This window comes from Bidens hawaiensis, unplaced genomic scaffold (genome assembly GCF_021521415.1).
Source record: "Bidens hawaiensis isolate Kalapana, Puna unplaced genomic scaffold, B.hawaiensis_p1.1 tig00001960_1, whole genome shotgun sequence".
Taxonomy (NCBI): domain Eukaryota; kingdom Viridiplantae; phylum Streptophyta; class Magnoliopsida; order Asterales; family Asteraceae; genus Bidens; species Bidens hawaiensis.
This window is the reverse complement of record NW_027491108.1, coordinates 342350-358619: the sequence shown is the minus strand read 5'-3', so window position 1 is coordinate 358619 and position 16270 is coordinate 342350. Positions and strand designations below refer to the sequence as shown.

The 16270-nt window shown below is 33.3% G+C and overlaps 1 protein-coding gene across 1 annotated transcript; it reads left to right on the top strand.

The window, feature by feature from the left end:
• Positions 1-7475: 7475 nt before the first annotated feature.
• LOC143600089 (LOB domain-containing protein 16-like) lies at positions 7476-8470 on the top strand. Its single transcript, XM_077077875.1, has 2 exons — positions 7476-7795; positions 8186-8470. Exons 1-2 carry the CDS (start codon positions 7508-7510, stop codon positions 8468-8470), a joined length of 573 nt encoding a protein of 190 aa, XP_076933990.1. The 5' UTR covers positions 7476-7507.
• The last annotated feature ends 7800 nt before the right edge of the window (positions 8471-16270 follow it).

Here is a 16270-nt window from a genome sequence, read left to right as displayed (position 1 = left end):
TCTTTAATCTATTCCTAATTTTCTCGACCGAGCCTTCAACCAAAGAAAGCTAAGAGATTCAATTTGGCCCACAATCTTTTACACATCCACCTCCTCATCCTCAAATATTCTCCTGTTCCTAACTTTCCAAATACATCAACAAGCAATCAACAAAATGGATTGAAAGAATCTCTTTCTACTGTTAGAAATAGAAACAAACTTGTGAATTCTTTTAAAGAAAAAATAAAAAAATGTTGGAGTCTACACCAACTTCCAATATGTTGCCAAATTAAGCATGTGTAACACCCCGGCTAAAGCGGAAACGCCCGAGTGTGACATAGAAATTACTCAAACACACGTGACACTATTAGGTGACCATAATAACATTATTTCATTTAAATCTTCATGTAACACAAGTTTATCAAATAGTACAAGTTGTAACAAATAAATAAACAAACGAGAAGTTGTTCTTTGAATATCCTATAGGTATGCTATGTGTCTTCTAACTTTCATCCTCGTATTTTTACACCTGTAACTTATGTATAAAATAAAGTCAGCTATGAACATAGCTAGTGAGATTTCCACAGTTTGATATAATACGTAAAAATCATACAATTCATGGACATGTGATAAACGAGCAAGTAAAGTTCTTTCAAGTTGGTATCAACCAACGTACTCGGGTAATCGCGCAAGTAAGGTTCTTTCCAGTTGGTAACAACCAACATACTCGGATAACGAGGCCCTTTTCCACTCGATACAAATGGACCTGAGTGCAAAGGGGGGCGTATGATCATACTTATCGAGGCTACCACGTGCAAGTAAATTCGAGCAAGTAATCAAGTAACACATAAGTCCATATAGTGAATTGTAGTTTGTAAGCAAAATCGTAATACATTGAATTTATAATAAGATACATATGCTACCCCAAAATATGAAAACGTTTAAAAAAAGGTGATGAGAAACTCACCTTGAAATTGAAGCTAACTTGTAATATAAGCCGAAAACATGATAACGAAACCAAAGCAACTGAAAGTGCGTTAAAGAACTCGAAACGATCGAACTTCTTGAACTATAATTAAACAAAGGCAAAATCTAACTAACGAGATTACAAAAGTTATATAAATTTGGTTAACGGGTTATTGCATACCTTGTAAGGTGTTATTTTATATTTCTATACTTTTATTATTATATTATTATTTATGCTTTAACGATAAATCGGTTGTTAGTACTATTTAAGCACTTATTGGAGAGAAAACGAAATTTATATGTTAGAAAAGCTTGAACTATTGATTATAAGTTATAATTATAATTATTGCGTTGACTAAATGTTTTCTAGACATTTAAAGTTTACTTTACGTTTATTACACGATTTTTAATAACAACTTTCGAAAACGATAACTTGATTTTTAAATGTAAAATAGTGAGATATATTTTATAGTTAATTGACATAATTTTTTATTTAATTTAAAAAAGGTTTTATAAATTTATTTTGATTTTTAAATGATTAAAAGAATTTAGTTATTATTAATAAACAGAAAAATATTTAATAAAAAAATGGTATTGACCCAAGTTTCAAACCCATGTCTTGAAGTTATAAGGTACGTGTACTAACCATCTAATCTAGGCTTCATATTCGTTGAGATCATGGTTTTAATTATATATATATATATATTATTAGTTTGCAATGGTTTTAATTAATTATAATAATAGTATTAACAGTTTAACAAAAATAGAAGAAAACGCTTGACCCGGGTTCCTGTTTACAACACAACAGTTTTAACCAGTGAGCCAGAATTGTAATTCGTTTAGATATTAGAAAAAAAAAATTATATATATACACATATCAGGTTCATCATCTTCATCATGAACCCTAATAATTCAATCGAAGAATCTGTTCCATGTTCGTTAAAATTAGTTTGGGGTTTTTGTTTATTGGCTCAACGACGTTAAAAAGCATATATAAATTACCTTATAATGTTTTGCTTTGACGGAGAACCACAAGTCACCGGAGCCGAACTTTGGCCGGATTAATATGAAGAATATATAGATGTTTAGAGAGAATGAGAGGTATGAGCGAGTTGTACAGTGTCTTAATCAACTATTTATACTAGTAAAAGGGAGCGTCTACGCGTTAAGACGTTTAATTTGATTTCCGGATTTTCCGGCGTTCATCACGGAGTTCGTTGACATGATTAACGGCAATTAACGAGTTGATTTTGATATATTAACGAAGATAGATTTAATGTATTAAAAAAAAAGTTTAAAGGCGGCCGGCGGCCACTCCGGCGCCGGATTCCGGCGGCCGGAGGCCCGTCGGAAATACGGGGGCTGGGACGGGAGGGGTAGGGTTAATTTTATATGTTTTTTTATATTTTAAATTCATATTTACACTTTAAACCCTGAAGTTTTAGAATCTTTTAAGTTGAAGTTTATTATTTAAACTTTCGTTTTTAACCCTAAACTTTATAATTAAAATATATAGTTTTTGGTTTTGGATTATTTACACGTTTAACCCACATAGCTCAATTAACGTTAAGGCTCGGGAAATTTATAAACAATTGAATAATGAGATACTCAACCGAACATTGAACATTAAACATTGGGAATATAATAACATATCCATACACACACACACACACATATATAAATACTTGAGAACAAAATATCCGAAAATTTGAAACGGGTCGTGTTTTCGGATTTGAAAAGTAACGAATGTTACAGCATGCCACAATACAGGAAGTGAATAAATGTTTGTTGGTCTCCATAGCACCACTGCTTAGGGGGGGGGGCATAGTGTTGACTAGGATTATGTTATTTTTAGCAAGTTTCATCGAAATGGGTAAATGCAATTGCAGGCATCGCCATCCGAAAACATTAACGAGCAACTATTCCAGCAAAAAATTTCTGGCCCGTAAACAGTTCTGAACAATAACAACAGTTTCTTAACTAAAGCCACATTGAATTCCCCATCTTTATCCCTCACCCATTTCCACCTATCCAGTCTATCATGGAGCACTAATGGTTTGGGATAGACTAACAAGCTCAGCAATGGCTTCCTCCATATTCGGCCTATATACACAGTATGGTATTGGTAAGAACCAAATATTGTCCTCTAGAATTGTAACCATCATCGATAGATTGTTAATACGCATTCTCATATTTGTTTATTATATAAAGGAAAGTAAATTAATAACGCAGAATTACAAACGAGAAGCTAACCAGAGAGAGTCAAATTGGCTATTTTAATTCATGTCCTAATCGAATTAACTATATATTAATTTTCTTTTAACTACAAAAGTTGTATGTTATAAAGATTTATATCTTCTTAATCATCTTAAAATATTTGTTTTATGTTTATGTTATATACAATGTTTCATTTTTTATGATGAAAACATAATTTTAAAAGTCAAGAGCTTGGACCAGACCTTAAGTCATATATGTATAAATTCTCAAAATCGATTAGCAAACAATTTTTGAAATCACAATCCATATCCATAAAGGCATAAACACAAAATAATAATAATAATAACTGCTCAAAAATCTCAAAATGAAATTTTAACTTGAATTTTTTTTGCTAAAAACAAGCAATGCAGTCACTTCAAGATCAATTGGTTTACAAACTATGTGTACATAAATTGATTTTATTTATATAAAAAATTACTGACCTTTTAATAGAATGAACTAATTACATCGAAACAGAAGACAAGCGGACAACAAGCTCTTAAGAGAATATATTCATGCCTTCTAAGATGCTTAAATTTGCTTTTTCTAAACCTTAAGTGAATAAGAAATCTAGTCGTTTATTGTTTACAGGTATTAGTCTGGAAATAATGCAGAAAAACGTATCAGCATCAGTGGTCTAGTGGTAGAATAGTACCCTGCCATGGTATAGACCTGGGTTCGATTTCCTGCTGGTGTACTTTTTTTAGTTCATTTTTTTTATTCTTCCGTTTTTTTAAAATAAAGAGAAAATAGATAAAATGGAATGACAGAAATAATAGCTACAGCAAGCAATTACGAACTGCTGAGTGGGATGAAGCATATAAACAAATTTTTTTCTCTTCAACAAGTTGAATAGGAAAAAAGCATAAAACCTCTTTTTAAGTCGTCTTATTACAAAATTGGATTATTATTATTATTATTATTATTATTATTATTATTATTATACAAACTATAAGATTTCGTATACACTTCTGACACATTAAGTCATTAATTATTTATAAAAGTTGAAAGTATTTTGGGTAGTCTTAATTGCGTAAAATATTAACCTTTTTTTGAGTTATCACGACCCACTTGACACCCTCATTTTTTCATGCATAGAACCTGTGAACTGTTAAAATAAACTAGATTAGTTTTAGTTGAAACAAATATTGAATAAGCTTCAAATGACAGCAAAGTTGTTTTTTCATCACCAATTAGAAATATACAAAGCAAGACTATATTTTGTTGATTGTTGAACTGCATTTGATCAGTTACTAGAAAAAAGGATTATACAAATTTTAATACGTGAAGGTGTAATGCAGCCTAGCAATGCGATTCACCTTTTATACATTTTCAAATTGTAATCTTGGTTTAAAAAACGTTAAAGCGTTCTGGGGTGTTAAGTTTCAAAAGTTGAGGCACGGTACGAGAGGCAAGAGCTTAATATACATGTGTTACCTTATGTCCCGATTAGTTTGGTTCTGGATTGATTTCATGGTTTAGGTCAAAAGCAACTCAAATGAGTTCGAAATTTCACGTAATATACAAATGGTACAATATTAGTATATTACCTTTACCTCTGGGGACTAAAAGAATAGTCCTAAGAGGAAAATGAATTATAATTAAGAAAACCATCATTAACACTTTGAATGTGTTTAGCACTTTAAATCTTTAATGAAGGGTTAAATTCTATTTAACAACTATTTCTACATGCACTACAAGATGAGAAAAACATGTGAACCTTAACCTGATGGAAGGAACTGTGAGGGAAGGATTAGGAACATGCATTAAAATATGCAAAGTGCAATTAGTATAACTCTACCAAACAAACCAAGTCTTAACATTAATTATGTAAATACATTATATATATATGATATAAAATATCTAAAAGTTTAAAATATATCGTTAAATCTTATGGCTTGGTCTGCTTTTAGTATGTAAGATATAAAATATCTAAAAGTTTAAAGTATATCTTTAAATCTTATGGTTTGGTCTGCTTTCAGTATGAAGTGTAAACCAAACCATTTATTACGGTTTAAAAATAACTGACCGATTGAAAATAAGTTGAAAATCGATCGTGAAACCAAAACGAAGACCGGTTGGATGATTTCACGACTTTAAATTGAACTGTGAACACCGCAAGGTGGAATTTTGTAATACTACAACGCAACTTCCTTTAAATTCATAGGAATACGAGTTTGTAACAGCTATCGTATATTCGTATGCAGGTAGAATGTAGAAGAATACAAAATTTTAAATAAAAGTGTGTATCAATACTATCACACGGGAATAAAAATATAAAATTTAAAAATCATTTAACCTATGAATGTATCCAATTTGATTTTGGATTAATTTCAAATGATAATTGAAAACTGGTTAAAAACTTAAGATTGTGGCGCATGTGTATTGACTTATGTCCACGTGTCTGAAATATTGCAAGTGAAAAAACGACAAAGAGAGTAGTTCGCAGGTGCGGCGTTCGGCGGGAAAATATTTGTTTAAGCTTGAACACCCTTTGGAGACCAAACATTCGGACCCACCAAACCTTCAATAATTACGCACGAACGGTCTTTAATCTTCAACTTTATGATCCACACATGCAATCAAACCTAAAACATTCATTGAACTATACTTGTATAAGTGTGCATAAACACGTGAGCAAACAACTTTTTGTTTAGAGTTGGATTATGGATTACCCTTGTCAACAAACGTAAAACTTAAGAGTTCCCTTGGTTACGTTGTTGATATGAATTATGATAAACTAATATAAGTCATATTTTAAATTGTTAATATCTTAACTTTACTTTAAAACAATCTACTTATCTTGGATTTTCAATCTGGGTCGGCCGCAAGCCGACATGCGACAACCTAAACTATTGTTGTTTTAAAAAAAATTAGCAAAAAGTTTTAATTATATATATTTAATTATTTACTTACCTTTTTTTCTCTGCACCCGTTAAAAACGTTTTATTGTCTCCTCAATCGCTAAAAAGTTTTTACTTTTTCAAATCATACGTAAGTTTCTTTTTCAACATATTTAATACTTTTTATGTGTTTTAATATGATAAAAGATTTTTTATTTGAATTGTTTTTGTATTTCAATATTCTTATTTTTTACATTTATAAATATGCGCGTTTTTCTCCATGTTTATTGACTCGAAACATCATAAACGTCTAAATAAATAAATACTCATAGAGGTCATGTCCGCTTAATTATTTTCGCGAAGGTTCCATAATGTGTATGCTTATATTTGTTCATATATGCTCGATAATGTTCGTTCGTTTACGTTAGTGCATTTTAACGAACATAAATGTCGTAACGGACACAAAATGAATATATACGGACACAAACGAATTGAATGATTTAAACATTTTTATCAAGTGGCTATATTTTAAAAACTCTCTCTCCCTCCCTCCTCACGTATTTTAATTGAAAAAACAAACAATTCTTTTAGCTAGTATTATTTTTTTCTTTTTTATTTTTTGTAAAAAAATATATTTTTCAAATAAATGTAGTTTTATTACGTGATATTAAACCTTGAAGTATGACGTAGTATATTTAATACATAGAGGCATGTCAAATGGCTAAAAATACTTACCTTTTTTTAAACATCACTACCTAATATCCGAGTAATTAAGTATTCGTGAAATGAGATGCCAATCATGTACATACTTGTTTTAACGTTTAGGTCTTACTTACCTAAGAACACCATCAAGAAAGAAACTCATCATTATGAAAAACCCTATTGAAAAACCCTTTATGTCATTCAACCATAGGGGTTAACAAGAGGAAAACTAATGAAACATAGTGTCTTTTGAATTTATTTTAAATGATTATTTTACATTGTACTATATTTTTAATTCACTTCTTAATTTTAAGTCCGTATTTGATTATTTGTTCTCAAATTCACTACTTCTTGTGAATATAGATATTATCAAAACTTGGTCTTTAAAAAGGTATATAAAAAAGCAATCTTTGTTATTAGTTCAATTATAATAAAGTTGTTCTTACTTTGATGGGATGGTAAGGTGGTTAAGATGTGAAATCGAATATCATGAGTTATGAGAATATCATGGGATTAGTTCAATTATAATTATTTTTTCTAATAATAGGTTTTTAATTTTTGATTAATTCAATTTCCAACATTAGAAGTTACAAACACAAAATAACACATTGAATAACACATTAAATAGTCATGCCATTACTCTCTTGTCTCTTTACAACCCTACACACATACTTTCTTTGTCTCCCCTTACGCCTTTAAAACCATTATTTTTTGTCATCTTTTTCAAGTCCCCTCGTGTGCACCCATCACAATCTTCTCCCATGGCAGCCACCGTAGGAACTGGCTCCCCTTGTGGTGCATGCAAGTTTCTCAGAAGAAAATGCACTCCTGATTGCGTCTTTGCACCCTATTTCTGCTCCGAACAAGGTCCCGCTAGATTCGCCGCCATTCACAAGGTGTTTGGTGCAAGCAATGCTTCAAAATTGTTGCACCAAGTGGCGGTTGCTGACCGCAGTGAGGTGGTGGTTGCGATTGGCTATGAAGCTCAAGCTAGGATCAAAGATCCTGTTTTTGGTTGTGTTGGCCATATCTTTGCCTTACAACAACAGGTATACGCCCGTTGATTTTAAAACCAATAATACGTTAAAAGCTGCCGTAGTTATATTGCGTATAAAAGATAATCGAGAAATTAATTATGACAGTTTCTTATCATATTCAAAACACTATACATTAATTATATGTTCTACACTGTTCTCCATCATGAGTTGTAAATTACATGGATTTTAAATCTACAATTGATAAAGATGTTTAAAGTTTCCAATTTTAATCATAAAGTAGTTAGTTTAATTATATCTTCAAGGAATATCTAACTGTAATCCATTTAAGAAACTCTATCCTCCACTAGGATATATTTTCTAGCTTTGTCCTATAGGTAAAATATGCAAATTAATTCTTCATTTATTTCATTCGTGAAGCATCCTTAATTAATGAAACTTTAGGTTGCATGTTTACAAGCTCAAGTGAATCAAGCCAGAGCTCAACTGGCACAAGAATGCAGGGATTCAAGAAATACTGAAACTCAATGGTCTGCTAACATGGCTTATCAGAATTACATGAATGCTGCAAATTTCATGAACTTCAACACATCACCGCAAAGTTCGATGGACTCAGTTGATCATAGCAATGAAGGAATGCCGATTCGCGATGGGTTCTTCGAGAAGAGACTTTCTGAAAGTGATTTGGGCGAGCTTCAAGAACTTGCAGTGAGAATGATGAGGAACTGATCATGTAGATTGCATGTAGCTAGTTTGATATTAATTGTGATCAAATATATATGATGTTAATTATGGAACCAACATATATGTTAATAGACTTTAAGTTAGAGATGAGTTAGAATTGAAAGGCGCTATAAAGATCGATTTCATCTTAATTGATCAGTTTCTTGAAATTACTCTTGGTGAAAAACCTAGATTTCAAAACTTCATGCTAGTTAATTATATATATGGGCTCTTGAATATTGGTATTGGACTATTTTCCTATCATGAGTTTGATACTGATTAGAAAATAGTTTTAAGTTGTTTTAGAACATTAATTTTGAGTAAAATATTTGTTTCAAATACTTTTTACAAAACGCATGTAGACATGTAGTTGGACTATAATCTTAGTCCAACTACATGTGTTTAAACGCATGTAAACACTTTTGGATGGGTAGCCGGTAGCTGTCCGGATGGAGTTGCACAAATTGCAACACTTAGCCTCCTTAAAGGTAAGAGGCTTTCTCAGTGACCGGACTCTAACTTAAGAGTAGGGGTGTCCAAAAAGCCTAAACCCGATTAACCCGACCAGACTCAAACCCGACTAAGCTAATTAGGGTCGGGTTAAATAGGGTCAAAAATTATTAATCGGGTTATTCGGATTAACCCGGATAGTTATTAGGGTCGGGTTTTGAGTCTGTTTAGAAAAATAGTCGGGTTTCGGGATGACCCGAATAACCCGATTACCTATACATGTACTGGTTAAATCTATAAAGTTAAAACCTACAACTTTTCAACTCTCAACTATTAGTTATTTGCATAACAGTCAACAATATAACCAACTAATTCTACTTTTGTTAAAATGCTAATGATTAGAATTACTATCTTTGTTACACCTTCGTGATTGTTTGACAAACAGTTATATTTTAAACTCATCCAAATACTTCTTATGAGTTCATATATAAGCATAACTCTAGATTCTATGATGGCAAAAAGCCAGTAAAACCTTTGAAAGAAAGCGAGCCACTTGAGTAATAAATTTTATGCATGTAGGGCTCTTAACTTGATTACAAGATAGTTTCACGGTAGATGTAATATCTTAGTTAGGTAATTATGTATGTCTATTTAAATTAAACTCAAAATATAGAGTAACCCGACTAACCCGATCAATCCGACCCGACTAACCCGAAACCTGATAAACCCGAACCCGATAAACCCGAACCTTAATAGGGTCGGGTTGCGGGTTAGTTTTCTTTAAGAAAAACCCGATTAACCCGAAATGTTAATCGGGTTAACCCGATTAACACCCCTACTTAAGAGTAAATATATAATTTTGAAAGAAGTTTGCGAAGGAAATGTGTGTGTGTGTGGGGTGGGGGTGGGGGGGGGCATTTGAGAACGTATTGAGTACCCATCTCATATAGGGGTATCATATACCTTATCGCTATTTGGACCGACTATCCATTCTTGACCTCCAGCTACTACACAAATGAGCAAAAACGACTAAAATTTGAGGGAAAAAAACTGTTGAAAAAGAGACAAGTCTCTTTCCCCCATTGGCCTGTGTTTCTTCTCTTGTCCTGTTCCCACCGACCCACCTCTTGATCCACATTCGGGGACCAAATGACCCTTCTTTACCCAGACCGCGTGTTTCCCATCTTCTCAACAGCCAACATTCAAGCCTAATCCACCCGTGACGATCAATACTCAGATAATAAAGCCAAGTAAACCGAAACACTACGGACAAGTCCACGGACGCTCCAATATCACTAGAATTCATATGGAGCTTAAAACTTAGTAATACATCAAGAAATAAATAAAGGTATATAAGCTAAACATTCATCCCAACAAATGAAATCTGAAGCTGACCTCAAAATCCTTAATTGATACATTAAAATTTTTTTATTAAACGACACCTACACGATTCCTGTTTTTAATACCATCAAACCTTCACAAATCAAAGAGTTCATACCCCTCTCTTAAGATAGATCGAGAATACCATTAGCATGAATATTTGAATAATGGATTAAAATAATAATGAGAACAAATAGCCCTCATAAAAAAAATGTGGATAAGCGAAAGCCAATTGACTTTTTGGACGGGACACCCTTGAATTTTGGGTTGCCTCGAAGTTTTTCGATGAAAGCAGTATATTTAAATTTTTTAATACATAACATCTTTAATCTCAAGGAAAGATTCCCAAAATAGCCCTTTTTAAAGAGAATATTCTCAAAATAGTCCTTTTTTTTGCTCAAAATAATTTAAGATTTGGACTGGTAAGACGCATCGGGAAAATGTAAAAATAATGAGGGAGCAGTCCAAATTTTGAAGGAAAGTAAAGTAGGAGACGGGATTTGGAAAAATAATGAAGGTAAAGTTCAAATTATTTTGTAATCTTGGAACAAAAGTCCCAATTTTTCCAAAACTTTTTCTTTCAAAAAACCGTCTTGAGAAACTGTTTTTTTATGTTTCGTACCTTTCCCGTCCATATTTTCAAATTCTTGAAAAAATATATTTTTTACAATTATACCCTTGAATCACCACCACCACCATCACCGACGCCGTCGGCCCCACCCCATCACCACCACCGTCACTATCACCATAACCGCCTCCACCGTCAATTTCCGTCGCCGGAGAAAACCACCACCACCATGCCCGTGAAGGCTTGTGGTTCACCCATGGTGCTCTGATTATGGTCAACCCAATAGCATATATTAGTGGCGAGGAGCAACAAAAAGAAAACGAAACCATGGCTGAGGAGCAACAAAAATGGTAGCAACCCTCCAACCACGTCCTCTGCGCCAACAACTGCGGCTTCTTCGGCAGCCCCACCACCCTCAACCTCTGCTCCAAATGCTACAAACACCACCACCCGATGACGTCATCTTCCAATTCCAATTCCGTTGCGATTCCGCCTTCCGTGTTTCTGGGTCCGTCGACTTCCGTCACGGCCGACGTGGGTCTGTCGGCTCCGTCCGCCGCCGTGGCCCATGGGTGAACCACAAGCGTTCACGGGTATGGTGGTGGTGGTTTTCTCCAGTGATGGAAATTGATGGTGGAGGCGGTTATGGTGATAGTGACGTGGTGGTGATGGGGGGGGGGGGGGGCGACGGCGTCGGTGATGGTGGTGGATCAAGGTGGTGGTGGTGGTGGTTTAGGGGTATAATTGTAAAAAACATATTTTTTCAAAAATTTGAAAATATGGACGGGAAATGTATGAAACATAAAAAAACAGTCTCTCAAGACGGTGTTATGAAAGAAAAAGTTTTGGAAAAATTTGGACTTTTGCTCCAAGATTACAAAATAATTTGGGCTTTACCTTCATTATTTTTCCAAATCCCGTCTCCTACCTTACTTTCCTTCAAAACTTGGACTGCTCCCTCATTATTTTTATCTTTTCCCAATGCGTCTTGCCAGTCCAAATCTTAAATTATTTTGAGGAAAAAAGGGCTATTTTGGGAATCTTCTCTCTAAAAAAGGCTATTTTGGGAATTTTCCCTAATCTTAAATATGGATTAGGTTCAAATAAGAAGTTTGATTTTTCTAAGAAGGCTAGAAAGGAGGGTATTTTTGTCTAACACTTTTATATCAAAACCCACTTACTTTAGTCTCAAAACCTACTTACATTCATTTCAAAAACCCAATTAAAATGATGGGGAAATTTGGCATGTGCCTTGCATGTGGAGAGAGAAAGTCAATAAATGTGTTATTCATCTTATACCCTTTACCTTGTGTTCACACTTGATTTCCACATAAACTAATCTCAACCCTCCATGTTAAAAATCAATGGACAAGATTACTTCTTATCCTTCATACAAAAACTATACTTCCTATTATAACATAACCCTCTTAAATATATATAAAGATCTATGGTTACTCCATACATTCTTTCAAGTATCAGATTGCTTTATTTGTAAATAAAGTCTTCTCATATATTTGACCCGAATTAATAGGTATGAGTTTTACCAAACCCAAATAGCCCTTAAATGGGTTATAACATCTTATTAAATTAAAAATTAATCTCACCAAATATTTGATATGAAAATCTTATAAAATAGGGATATATTAAAAATTAATATATGATTTTTTTTAAATATTATTTATAATTAAGAAACAATTTTATAGTAAAAAAATAAACGGGTCATGGGTCTTACCAAACCCTGATAACTTTTAAGCCGGATTATAATATCTCATTTATTTGTGAAACCATTTCATCATCAAACCCTAAGTATATTATTAATTTTCTTACAATAAATAAAATTAAAATCCAAAAAAATATATAAATATTAAAAATAAATAACGTAAAACAACCCCCGTAATACGGGGGATAAAAACTAGTTAAAACATATAATAATTGTACATTTTGTGTTGTGCTGGAATGATAATGGAGAGATTTGGTGTCCCGTGTGATTCATGCTTGATTTATGTCATCATCATTTAGTTTTGGCAGCACCGGGTGATGATGGGAGACTAGTCGAGCAGGTGATGTCCACGAGTTGGATTCTCGAACTGAATGAGTTTTACATCACTGCACCGTCATGCATTCGGCGAGAGTATTATGATGTGGTGAATTTAACCAGTAATTAATTTATAGGATTTGCTGACAGTTCAAAATTTTTTAACAAGAATAAATATTTATAGTTCTCCCCCGGTTCTTAGAGAAATGGTAAAAATGTAAAATACTTGTAGATCAAAAGTTGAATAGGTAATTTTGCTATATGTATTGTGGTTTTCTGTTCGTTTCTTAATTATTACAAAAATATTGTGATTCATTCATTTTTTTAAAACCTTAACTCCGTTAATTTTTTTTTATGTTGTGAATTTTTTATTAATAAAAAGTAAGTTGTGGATCTCACACATCTTCAACATAAAACCTCAACAACCTCCATTTCCGGCAATCTCATTTTTTCGACAACTTCGTTTTTCCGGGGAATTCGGTTTTTCCAGCGACCTCGCTTTTATGACAACGGAGATGGTGCAAAGGTGTAGAAAGGCGATGGAAATCATGGAGATTGTGCACCGGTGGAGAGACGATGAAGATGGTGCTTGCCGGAAACCAACTCGTTTTTTCGGCAAGCACACGATTCCGGGAAGTGGTGGCGGAGGGTTGAGGTTGTGGTTGTGGCGTGGGTGGTGAAATGATGGATATGGTGTTTGCCGGAAACGTGTAACTCGTTTTTCGGCGAGCAAAGGGTTCTGACGCTGATTGTGGTGGTGGGTGGAGATTGTGGTCGCTTTGGGCGGTGAGCGGTGGCAGTGAACGGTGGACGATGGAATGGTGGTGGATTTTTGAGATCTAGGGTTTTGAATTGTTGAAGGTGGGCGAAGATATTATATGTTGAAGAAAGAAGATGGTGTGAGACCGACTATCCACTTTTTATTAATAAAAAATTCATCGGTAGTAAGAAAACTAATGGAGTTAGGATTCATTAAGTTCAGTTCAAGATTACCAAAAATAAGGTGAAAGTTGGAAGCAGGGCCGTCCCCGAGAATACAAAATAAATCAAGGCCTGGGGCATAAAAAACAAAAGGCCCTAAAATAAAAAACTCAAAATCTTATATAATTTAGAAAAAAAATATGATGATGATAAACAAAACAAACTTTTTTTAGTAATTAAAATACTTAATTTTTCTTTTGTTTATAGTTTTTATCTATCTAAAGTCATTAAACATCAAATACTAACATGCTAATGCAAAAATTTACTAAACATTTAAATTACATTTCAATAAATACGATAATTAATATTCACTTCTTCAATAATGGAAGGTATGTGTTTGATGTTCGGGGATTATAATATCGCATACTTTGGCGCGAGTAACAAGCAAATAGGATAATCTCTTATCATTTCTTCATCATTCGCTTTCTTGGTTGCAATACTAAAACCAATAATAAAACTTTATTTTTGAACTCACAAGTGTATGTGTGCTACGTTTCTAGTCTTCGTATAATTTTACTTCAATCGGTATTTAAAAGATATGGCAAATAATATTCTAGTTTTTTTTATATAAAATTAGATAAACATATAACAAAAACTAAATGAAGGATAAATAAATATAGATAAAACATTTTAAATAAATAAAAATTTGAATGGCAAATAAAGTTAAATGAAAAGTAGAAAAAAAAAAGAAAGAAAACTCTTACCAGATTTTATTAAACAAAAAAATAAATAAATAAATAAGACCAAACTCAATACTAAACAAAAACTCTTACGAAAATTTTTGCCACATCATTGTATCCACTATCTTTTTTTTTTATTTCTTTATCTTCATTAATATCACTACACTCACAAATTTTCTCTGCACTTGGTGATACCAAAATGGATGATGAGGAAAAAGTATTTATCAATATAGGTGATTTTAAAAGTTTTTTTTTTTCATTTGTTTTAATAATCCCCCACCATCTCCTACCATAACCCTTGCCGCCGGCCAACATGTCCGGCTACAGCCCCTCACCGACCACCATTTCCGATGGCAATAACAAAATCGAAGATGAAGACAAATCCACTGTCCCTCTCTGTTCAGGGAAGCGGGTTTCACAACCACCAAACCGCCCCTGTTCGTCGGAAAACGTAAAACCCCATCGCCAGAAAAAACGAGATCTAATCCTGTATTTATAAAGAGATATGGTGCAGGTCGTTCTGAAATACAGAGAGATATGGTGCAGGTCGTTCTGAGAGATGTCGTAAAACCCATAGCCGTAAACCCATCGCAATGTTTAAGAGAGAAAAGGCTAGAGACGATAGTGGTACAGGTCGTTCTGAAAATACAGGATTAGATCTCGTTCTTTCCGGCGATGGGGTTTTACGTTTTCCAGCGAACAGGGGCGGTTTGGTGGCTGTGAAACCCGCCTCCCCGAACAGAGAGGGACAGTGGATTTGTCTTCATCTTCGATTTTATTATTGCCATAGGAAATGGTGGTCAGTGAGGGGCTGTAGCCGGACATGTTGGCCGGTGGCAAAGGTTATGGTAGGAGATGGTGGGGGATTATTAAAACAAATGAAAAAAGAAAAAAAAAACAATTTTGATAAATACTTTTAAAATCACGGTAAATATTTTTTTCCCATCATCCATTTTGGTAAAAAACTCCTTGATAAAGTGCAAAAACTCTTCTCTCTTTTGTCTCTCTCCTCCATGTCATGAGCCACCTCACCAAATGCATGCTAAATGCATTGCATTGGTGATTACCAATGGTCTAACAATGTTTGTCTCATGGTAATTACTATAGCATGACAATGCCTCGTACTTCCCACTTGTCAAATAAAAAATTAAATACGATAATAAAATAGAAGTTGTACTTATAACTCTTTTAAGTCATCTTCTTTGTTTACCCAGGAGGCCAGGAACCAAACCACCACCGCACCCTCTATAGTGCTCGTCAATGCCGGAAAAAAAATCCAGAAAAAATTCGTTCACTCTCATCTTACATAATCAATAAGCAACTTGTATGAGCCAGGAATATATATATATATATATAAAAACATGATCAAATATATTTTATTCTTGACATGAAAATAGTGTGAACCAATTTGCTGTTATTATTAGATTTATTTTTATAAATGTTTCTGTTATTTTTTGTTCGTATTTGCTAATTTTCGATTATAAGACGTTATAAGTATTTGCTTATTTATATTTTGTTGTTATTATTAGATGTTTTCTTTTGCTGATATAAGTATATGTTGGCATTTGCTATTATTATTTTGTTCTTGATTTTGATTCTTTTGTTGTAATTTTTAGGTTTTTTCCTTTGTTATTACAAATAATTGTTTATGTAGATTGGTATTGTAGTTGATATTGTGTCTTACGTTCTCATTTTTTTTATAAATTCGTATC

Excerpts from the sequence above, each read along its gene's own strand:
- LOC143600089 (XM_077077875.1), top strand. The coding sequence starts at position 7,508 with ATGGCAGCCACCGTAGGAACTGGCTCCCCTTGTGGTGCATGCAAGTTT. Across the intron at positions 7,796-8,185 it reads TCTTTGCCTTACAACAACAG|GTTGCATGTTTACAAGCTCA; the intron begins GTATACGCCCGT and ends ATGAAACTTTAG.